The sequence below is a fragment of the Stegostoma tigrinum genome, chromosome 26 (genome assembly GCF_030684315.1).
Source record: "Stegostoma tigrinum isolate sSteTig4 chromosome 26, sSteTig4.hap1, whole genome shotgun sequence".
NCBI lineage: Eukaryota > Metazoa > Chordata > Chondrichthyes > Orectolobiformes > Stegostomatidae > Stegostoma > Stegostoma tigrinum.
In genome coordinates, this window is record NC_081379.1 from 44,391,886 (window position 1) to 44,402,913 (window position 11,028).

The following is an 11,028-nucleotide window of genomic DNA, read 5'->3' on the forward strand; positions in this document are numbered from 1 at the left end:
GTGCTAGCCATTTCTGCCCTGGGAAATAGTCTCTGGCTATCAACTCTATCTATGCCTCTCATTATCATGTATACCTCAATTAGGTCTCCTCTCCTCCTCCTTTTCTCCAATGAAAAAAAGAGACCGAGCTCAGTCAACCTCTCTTCATAAGATAAGCCCTCCAGTCCAGGCAGCATCCTGGTAAACCTCCTCTGAACCCTCGCCAAAGCATCCACATCTTTCCTATAATACGGCGACCAGAACTGGACGCAGTATTCCAAGTGCGGTCTAACCAAAGTTTTATAGAGCTGCAACAAGATCTCACAACTCTTAAACTCAATCCCCCTGTTAATGAAAGCCAAAACACCATATGCTTTCTTAACAACCCTGTCCACTTGGGTGGCCATTTTAAGGGATCTATGTATCTGCACACCAAGATCCACACTGCCAAGAATCCTATCCTTAATCCTGTACTCGGCTTTCAAATTCGACTTTCCAAAACGCATCACCTCGCATTTATCCAGGGTGAACTCCATCTGCCACCTCTCAGCCCATCTCTGCATCCTGTCAATGTCCCGCTGCAGCCTACAACAGCCCTCTATACTGTCAACGACACCTCCGACCTTTGTGTCGTCTGCAAACTTGCTGACCCATCCTTCAAACCCCTCATCCAAGTCATTAATAAAAATTACAAACAGTAGAGGCCCAAGGACAGAACCCTGTGGAACCCCACTCACCACTGACTTCCAGGCAGAATATTTTCCTTAGTTTGGGTCCTGCCAGGGCCACTCAGCTCCTGACCTCATGGACAACTTTAACATGGACAAAATAACTAAAGAACAGAGGTGGGGTGAGATGAGCGCAATGGCCCTTAACATCAAGGCCGCATCTTACTGATATCAAGGAGACCCAGAAAAACGGGAATCAATGGGACAGGGGCGGGGGGGAGACACGCGCTGCTGATTAGAGTCATAATAGATTGATCAAGTTATAAAATTTCCCAAATTGGTGAAACTTGCACTCTGTCTCTGCTGGTCCAGAATGGCACTACAACTAAGTGGCCATCACACAAATGCAAGACTTCGTAGATCTTTTGTCAATTTATACAGTAAGTTGCCACACAGCTAGCACAAGTTTCAACTTAAGCAGGTAGATTGAATGTTACCCATTTTATTCAGTTGGAACAGACGCTGCTTGTCCATGTTCTTTTTGAAAAAGATCAAGACCATGTTTAATTAATTAAAACTGAAGCAAAATTTGTTTAACTGCCTTATCAAAAGTAAATGGAATATAAAAGTAGGGAGCTTTTTCTAAAACTTTACAAGGCACTAGTCAGACCACAGTTGGAATACGGTGAATAGTTCCGAGCCACTTATTTAAAGGAAAGGTGTACAAGCATTCAAGACAATCCAGAGAAGATTCACAAGAACTTCTTTCAGGAGGTTGAGTTTGCACTCATCGGAATTTAGAATAATACATTATTTGGGACTTGACAGGGTGGATGCAGAGGGGCTGTTTGACCCTGCAGAAGCAGCTAGGAGCAAAGGGCATAAATATCTGACTGCTTATTCTGAGATTAAGACATATGATGAACAATTTCTCAGTGGTTAATGAACTTGGAGTTCTTTGCTGCAGACAGCTGTCAAGGTTGAGTTAAGTATTTCAAGACTGACTGATTTTTAGTCAGTGACAGAACCAAGGGCTATAGGGATAAGCACAAAAGTAGAGTTGAGGATTATCTGACCAGCTATGATCTCATTGATCAGCAAAACAAACTCGATCAGCTGAATGGTGTAGTCGTGATCCTATGTCTGTCTCATGGTCGCTCCTGATTCTTTGTGCACCTTGCTGTTTCTTGTCTCACTAATTCTAGCTCCTGATCCTACTCCCCTGACATTATGTTTAAATCTTAACTATTTATTCATCTCACTGTTGTTGTGATATCTTTGCACAAAATGGTTGTTGGCTTACATTACTCAGAGCACTGCAATTCAATGAACTCACTAGTTAAGTGCCTGGAAATGCTTGGGAGCTTGGGTACAACACTCCACAACAGCAAGATTTTCTTTCCTTCATACTGCTTATCATTTCATGTCTGCTAAATAAAACAATGCAATAGGAGGACAAAGCATATCATATAGCTGAACATACCGATCCTCAAATCAAAACTATCCAAAAATATGTTGCCTGCATGATTTGGTCTCTGCACTATTGCATAACGAAAACGTAGCATGCATTGAAAACAAATTCTCAACTGCATTAGAGAAAAGCAGAACACGATCTAAAATATTTGGTAATGGATTAAGTTAAATTGCGTAAATGTTTTTAACACTCCAATATGCCTCTGCTGGCTTACAGATACAATCAAGTGCCTGTCCCAAAAATCAAGCAGCTAAAGACTGAAAATAGCAAAACCAGTATCTCTCACCCCGGCCACAAGCTATGTTATTTCACTAATTCCATCCCTCTTATTGCAACGGTCTGAGGTTAAACCAAATCATTTGCAAATTCAGTATCCTATTTAGCCCTGAGCTCAGCCAAGCTTCCAACTGATTTTGTCTCCCTGAAGACACCCTACTTCCACCTCTACACCAGTCAACAGTATCATTATGCTGTTGAAACTTTCATCCATACTGTTGTCATCACTCGATTGCAGTACTCGAACCCTCTCCTAGCTGACTTCCCATTATCCAACCTGCAGTTATTAAAAACTGCTGCCCAAACCCCAATTCTATCTGCCGACAGAGTCCTGCTGACTCGTACCCAATTCGCATCCAATTATACCACTACAAACCTATCAGATGCAATCCTACGCTCAGGGACTATGTACCTGCTAGTTGCTGCTGTTATAATGTAAACTAGTTTTTAAAAAAAACTAGTATTAATACTGTGTTCCACAACTTCACGACATCCTCTTTACAGCCAGTTAAATATATCTGAAATGCAGTAGCCGATTATACACAGCAAGCTCCCAACAGTATTGCAATAATAAATATGATCTTATTTTAAATTAATGTTGGTCAAGGGGTAAATATTTGGCAAGTAGTTGATTTTTATACTTGAATACAAATAGCAGTGATTATGCTGCCAACAATAAATTAAAATTAATGCAGTTTGGGAAAAAAATTATACAAGTCATACAGGCAAAACTAAAAGAATATGTAAGTGGTGTCATGTAACCATGCTTCCTGCATTATCTATTGTGTAGCAAACAACAAAATGATACCTTGGACTACAACTGATCATTGCTTTCCACATACCCAGAGGAGGAGCAAAAGACAAAACACAAGCTGAGTGTTGAACATCACACAAATTTACATCACAATTAAATATAATGTAACTATCCAAATGATGTATGAAATCTGGACAAAGCTGAACTCCCCTACGTAAGTTAGCAACATCGGAGGAGCAGGAAAGTCGACGTTTCAGGTTGGGGCCCTTCTTATGATCTCAACTTTCCTGCTCCTCTGATGCTGCCTGGCCTAGTGCATTCCTCCAGCTCCATAGTGTCTAGTTTGACTGAAACATCTCCAGTTCTTGCTATCTCTTCCCTATGTAAGCTTAAGGTCATTAAAGAAATATTTTAATTACAACAGTTAACAATACCTGGTGTATGTAAACAATAGCAAATACACAGTTTACATAAAAACTTAAGGCTATTTAGAAATCAAGATTTATTTAGTTTTACCACCAAGACAAATCTAAATTGACTGACTGCTATTCAGTCAATCTCTGAAAATGCTATTAGTACAAGAGATTTAATTCTTTAGGGCAATTAAAAGTTGCAAAATTATTTAAGCAACTACAACATTTGTTCTAGCAAGCAAAAAGACTTCACTATAGCCATAAGCTCCTGCTCAATCACATAGACAGGACAGAATGCACATTCAATACCCATAACACAGCACAGGAGACATTTTATGCTCTTAATTGTTAACAAAGGCAAAAGCATTCAAGTCCAATTTTATGCCCATGTCCTCCCCTCAACCCCAATTATTGGAAACATCAGCTACATCACAAATGTAAACAACCAGGTGAGTTAATAAATCACATGGGCGGAATTCAAAAAATAAATTTGAATACGATTTGTGTTAACCTAAGTGATTAAACTTAAAAAAATTTGAAGGATACTGATCTGATAGTAAATAAGGAAAAACTCCACGAGCACTGATTGGCAAGATTTAGCATAACTGATGAAGAGCCAAAAGGAGATAAATACAGATATTTCTGCAGTGAGTTACAATTATCAGTAACATATTGCCTGAAAGCTCCCTGGAAGCAGACACCGAAAATTTTCAAAAGGCAATTAGATATACATACACTGCACAAGAAACAAATAGAGCAAATGGAGAGGAGCAAGTTAGTGAAAGTAACTGGATAGTTCAAAGAGCCTACAAAGGCATGATGAGCTGAATGGATTCCTATTGTTTTGCATGTACAATTCAATGGAAGGTATTATCACTTGACTTTATCAAGTTAAAAGGTTTTGGTTATTGCAAGCTATTTCAGAATTAGCAATGGAAATGTCAGAAATGCATTCTATCACAAATCATAGGGTGGAATCAGGAAATCAAAACAGCAAGGTAGTAGTGACACTGTACCACATTTCCACTGAATGAACCTCAAGTGCCAAAGCAAAGTAACAATTTTATTGATAATAAAATGTGAGGCTGGATGAACACAGCAGGCCAAGCAGCATCTCAGGAGCACAAAAGCTGACGTTTCGGGCCTAGACCCTTCATCAGAGAGGGGGATGGGGGGAGGGAACTGGAATAAATAGGGAGAGAGGGGGAGGCGGACCGAAGATGGAGAGTAAAGAAGATAGGTGGAGAGGGTGTAGGTGGGGAGGTAGGGAGGGGATAGGTCAGTCCAGGGAAGGCGGACAGGTCAAGGAGGTGGGATGAGGTTAGTAGGTAGCGGGGGGTGCGGCTTGGGGTGGGAGGAAGGGATGGGTGAGAGGAAGAACAGGTTAGGGAGGCAGAGACAGGTTGGACTGGTTTTGGGATGCAGTGGGTGGGGGGGGGGGGGGGGGGGGGGGGGAAAGAGCTGGGCTGGTTGTGTGGTGCAGTGGGGGGAGGGGACGAACTGGGCTGGTTGAGGGATGCAGTAGGGGAAGGGGAGATTTTGAAACTGGTGAAGTCCACATTGATACCATATGGCTGCAGGGTTCCCAGGCGGAATATGAGTTGCTGTTCCTGCAACCTTCGGGTGGCATCATTGTGGCAGTGCAGGAGGCCCATGATGGACATGTCATCAAGAGAATGGGAGGGGGAGTGGAAATGGTTTGCGACTGGGAGGTGCAGTAGTTTTTTGCGAACTGAGCGGAGGTGTTCTGCAAAGCGGTCCCCAAGCCTCCGCTTGGTTTCCCCAATGTAGAGGACGCCGCACCGGGTACAGTGGATGCAGTATACCACATTGGCAGATGTGCAGGTGAACCTCTGCTTGATGTGGAATTTTATTTGCCTTCTTGAGAAGAAACTATGTAGCATGAGTGGAAACACAACTGTTGTTAGTAAGCCATCAAAATAAACCCAATGGCATAGATCAACAGAAACAAAGTAGGGTCAAGACTAAATAGGTGCCAGATCAACATGCAGGAAATTAAAACAGCAGTGAAATGTAAGTAAACAGTACGACTATCTCATTAGTGAAATATTACAACATTACTAATTCAATGTTGTTTGGAGACAACTGAGATCATTTGTAAAGACATTCATTTCAACCTCAGCACAAGCAAATTCACAAAAAATTCTGAACTGAAGAAATAAATTAGTTACAACTCCTCTCTCCCATGTTGCAACAATCCCAAGATCATTTTACATTAAATTTCAAAACATCAACAATAGGAGGGAAGATACAGCCATAGTGACCAAATAGTGAAATCCACATGATCAGGACAAGTTGCTAAGCTGTTTAAGAAAGCGCATGAGTATCTCTTGCCCTTAAATAGAGAAAAATAAACAAACAGGAAGGAGCTCATGCTACAATAACTTAATCATTTTCACCATAACTGAAGTACTATGGAGAATTCGAAACACATTTCAGAAATGCATCAAAAGCTATACAAAGAGTTTTAAAAAGTGAGAGATGAAATTGAGGGACTCCAGCAATTACAAGATTTTAGAAAGGTTAGGACAATTCCCTCTGGACTGCGAATAATCAGTAAGAGGTGACCAATAAGGGTTTAACATGATGAGGGGTTTTGATTGAGTAGGGAGAGAAACACTATTCCCTCTAGTGATTGGGTCAATAGCCACAAACCATAGATTTAAAAAATCACTGGTGGAACAGCAGCAATGGATATAAGAAATTTTGAAATCAGTTGTCACAGTCTGCAACACTACCTGAAAAAAATATTCAAATCTACTTAAACATTTTAAAAGCCAGATCCACAACTACTTCGGTATAAGAAACGTATAGGGATATAGAAAAGCAACACATAGGTATGCTTCCAAAAAGCGCTATACAGGCACGTCAGGTTAATTGGACTCCACATAAGTAGGAAGAGCAGTGGAATTGGACCTGGGCTCCAAAATAGTTTAAAGCACACCTAATTTAGGAATAGCTGTATTTACATAATTGAAGTCTAAGAAAGCTCTGGCACTGCATGGATCCAAAAGGAAAATTAAATTGCGCTGTGCACTACAGACAAAATCTTTCCTCCATGTTTCAGAACACTTCCCTGCCCAAAGCCATATAAATAAATAATCTACAGCATCCATTAAGTTCAAAGGCACCATGTGGGAGAAGGTCGAGCCCCAGAGGGGGTAAAAAAAAAGCCGTGCATTTGATATTTTTATAACCACTCTTCAGGATCAGGGTAAATGACAGAACCTAATTTCTAAACTGATACATGCTTCCTTACAAATGCAATTCCACAAAAACCAAAGTGTTTGAACCAGACACATCAAATCAAAAACATTTCAATAAAAAAGAAATTAAATTTTTGAATAAACGACACACCAATACTTATTATCCACGAGTGCACCCTACCTAATAAAGTTCTGTATCAGTGAGTGGATCAAAGTATTTTTCACATAGGCCTTTCTATTGCTTAAGTAATATTCATGCTTGTGTAACTTCACCTTAATTTACAACCAAAAGAAAACACTACATCACAACACTAAGTCAGGAGGTTTTAACTGGCACGATGAGCATAAATACAGTAATGTCTAAGAAACTATACCATTTTTCCAAAAGAGTATTTTCCAAGAACCCTGGTGGGACACAGCATTGATCTGAATTGGCTATACTTATGCCTCATATTTTAATTAACCACAATGGCCTACTGCCTCTGAGGTTATTAGATCAATGTGGTCAGGTCCTCAGAGTACAACAGCAAGCCATGACAAGGAAGTATTTTCACACAAAAATATGGTGTTATTAAAACTTCCAGTTGGCTATGTACTGTTTCAACCAAATAAACCAGGAATAATATTTACACAAAACATTGTCTTGGCATGGAGGCATTTCAGTTGAGGGTCTTCCCTGCTAATCTTTAGTAAAAGATTCTTATTATAAAACTAGGAATAGTTAGTTTGACAACAAAAAAATAAACTTAGCAGAACAGGAAAGCAATTTAAACAATATGTTATACTAAAGCTATTACTTGTGAGAATTTTTAAACAGAGCTGATGATGTAATGGTCATTTAGGCTAACATCTATCCATTATCAGCAGCATGACTACCCCAGGAAATGAGATGAGATTTCTGGGATTTAAAAGCCAACCACAACAAGCATACAAAGATCTTTTGCCGGAATACTTTGCTGAGATAATAGTCATACACTTTATACTATCCATATTAATGACGTGTTTTTAAAAAGGGAGTTTCTTCAACAGAATAGCAAGTAAATAGAATGCCCTGAATGAGCATATCTGCAAGTTTATTCATCAAATAGAGCTTGTAAATGTCTTCTAACCACTTGTTCAAACATATGATTCCACACGCTTGGAGTAGGTGAGACTTGTTATTGAGGCGTAAGCCTGTTAAAATTAAGAAATCAGTTTTAGTTCAGATACAGTTGATTTCAACATCTGTAGACCAAGGAGGAAACTTTTCTCTTCTAATCGTCATTCAGCAAGCCCTACTGTAAAATACATGAAATATTGGGCAACAAGTTTGGGCCGGGCTGAATTGATCACAACAGTCAAAGAGTGAAAATATTTATAGTGTCTAGACTTGCATGAAAAATGACCATTCGGGCAAAAGAATGGAAATCTGCCAAAGTCTGTGGAATGACAACTCAGCTTAAAAAAAATCTGCCTGAGGAGAGTAACGTGTTGTTAATTGAAGACAGCTGTTTATCCACAACTTGCCCTGGTCATTTTTCAAAAGATATGTATAAACTGACATATAAAATAAACTTTTATCAAAATTACACCTGCTGCATATATTTTCAGTAATTTTCTTCCCAGCTGGATGCTGCAATTGCTGGTGCTGCCATATCTACCTTTACATTTTAGGGCATATTACACAGCAGCAGAAACAGTTTTGCAAGCACAGGCAAGAAGTCTGGCCAGTTGTAGCAGGCATAACGTTCCAAAAGGGAAATGGAAGAAAACATCTTCAAGTTGTTCTCTATACTTAGAGTAGTATTGCTTAATTTACTGCACAGCACTCCCAATTGCCATCAAGTATTTGCTACAAAGGACCTCTGAAAGACTTCATTACAATTATAAAAGCATAAGCACATCTGAACAAAGAGAAAGATCCATTAGCATCGCCAGACTTCGATCTCAGTTTTGCACTCAGTACTTGCTATACGTCATTTGTACTAGGCATGCCAGTACACAATAAGAAACGCAAGCTACAATTATCTAATCAAAAATACAATGAACAGGCTTCAGGTCCGTTCCAAATTTAAACACTCTTTATAGCCTTACAGCCTGCACAATTACCTAATCGTCTCCACTCTCCCGAACCCCAATAAATTCACAGCCTTTGCCATATTCTTAATTGTATCCAACTAGTTCCTGCTACACCCAATTGTCGTGACTCCTCTTCTACCTTTATCCTCTCCTCGTCTCTCCTTCAGTTCACTAAAATACTGGAATTTCGTTCCTTCTATCAGTCACAGCCCACTTTCCCTAAAGCCTCCACCCCATTTGTTTAACTGTTCTCTACCCCCACCCGTTTTCGCTCGCCTGGACCTCTCTATTTCCCAGTTTTTTCTCTTTCCCTCCAAATCTCCACCCTCATCTCCTCCATCCTAATTCCGACCAGTGACCCGAAGCATCCTGCGGCCTCCGTTTTCCGGACGATACTCAGTCACCTCTCCTGGTACTCCTTTCTCTCTACTATCCCACCGTCCACACCACTGCCCCCCAAATCTCTGCTTCCTCTCCCGCCCCCTCCCTCTACGGACTCGAACTTGGACACTCTCTCATCACCACTATCCTGAAAGATCACACTCACCAAACCATGCCATAAGCTCCCTCCCCGATGTAACTGAGGTTAGTGTATCGCGGCCCGGTGTCGAACACCTGCCCACGAATCACTTCAGGCCCGGTTGCGCACTGAGGCAAAGTAGGCGCAGCAGCCATCTTACTCAGATCATCCGGAATGACCAAGGATCGTGGCTATTGGACAGGCAGGCACATGTGACAGGGAGGAGGTTGATTGGACCACATTGAACCACCTGATCCAGAACCAGCGGTTAGCGATTCGATTGGATGGTGCTGGGCACGTGACTCAAGGCGGAGTGGGGTGATTCAATTGGACGGTGGTGGACCACGTGGTCACAGCCGCGGGAGCTACGATTGAACGGACGAGATTTGATCACGTGATCTAAACGAGCTGGGGTGTGCTTCGATTGGACGGTGGTAGGCCATGTGATCCAAAGTTGAGGGACGACGGTTGAATCGCCGAGTTTGATTTCGAGGTGAAGAGCCAAGGGAGGGGAAATGAAGTGTTCATATTTTATGTAGTGACCTGTTTCCAAACGTTTCCTGAATCTTACAGTTAATGAAGTACTTGTGAAGCAAATTTAATGTGTTGAAAGAAAGAGCGATTTTTATGCACAGCAAGAACCTGTACAAAGCCTTAGGGTAATGACCAGGAGGGGTATGTTTTTATATCGCTCACGGGATGAGGCTGTCGCTGGTCAGACCAGCGTTTATTGCCCATTCCTAATTACCCAGAGGGTAGTTAAGGGTCAACCACATTGTTGATGACACTGAGCTGGGTGGCAGTGTTTGCAGTAAGGAGGATACTAAGAGGCTGTTAAGTGACTCTGACAGACTGGCCGAGTGGGTGAATATTTGGCAAATGCAGTGTAATGTGGATAAATAGTATCAGAGATAATGGGAACTGCAGATGCTGGAGAATTCCAAGATAATAAAATGTGAGGCTGGATGAACACGGCAGGCCAAGCAGCCGAAGGGTCTAGGCCCGAAACGTCAGCTTTTGTGCTCCTGAGATGCTGCTTGGCCTGCTGTGTTCATCCAGCCTCACATTTTATTATTAATGTGGATAAATGTGAGGTTATCGGCTTTGGTTGCAGAAACAGGAAAGCAGATTATTAGCTGAATGGTGGCAATTTAGGAAAAGGTAAGGTGCTGCGAGACCTGGGTTTCATGGTGGAGTAGTTGCTGAAGGTGCAGCAGGTAGTGAGGAAAGCTATTGGCGTTCATTGCAAGAAGATTTGAGCATAGGAGTAGAGATGGCTTGCTCCATTTATACCTTGGTGAGGCCACGTCCTAGTCAGAGGAAGGATAATCTTGCCATTGGGGAAAGTTCAGCAAAGGCTCACCAGACTGATTCCTAGGCTGTCAGGACTGACATATGAAGAAAGATTGGATTGACTGGGCTTATATTTACTGGATTTTAGAGGAAGGAGCCTCATGGAAACATAAATTCCTCATGGGACTATACAGGTTAGCTGTGGGAAAAATGTTCCCAGTGCTGGGGAAGTCTAGAGTTAAACATCACAGTCGAAGAATATGGGATAAGCCATTCAGGACTGAGATGAGGAAAAACTTTCTTCACTCAGAGCGTTGTGAACCTGTGGAATTCTCTCCCACAAAAAATTGTTGGAGCCAGTTCATT

The 11,028-nt window shown here is 41.3% G+C and overlaps 1 protein-coding gene across 1 annotated transcript in view; it reads right to left on the reverse strand.

Moving 5' to 3' along the window:
* Positions 1 to 9,562, reverse strand: part of mapk1 (mitogen-activated protein kinase 1) — a 103,234-nt gene extending 93,672 nt beyond the window's left edge. Inside the window, exon 1 of the mRNA XM_048556295.2 lies at positions 9,397 to 9,562. Within this exon, the coding sequence (XP_048412252.1) occupies positions 9,397 to 9,524 (128 nt within the window). The 5' untranslated portion in view covers positions 9,525 to 9,562. The remainder of the gene's footprint in view (positions 1 to 9,396) is intronic.
* Between the last annotated feature and the right edge of the window lie 1,466 nt (positions 9,563 to 11,028).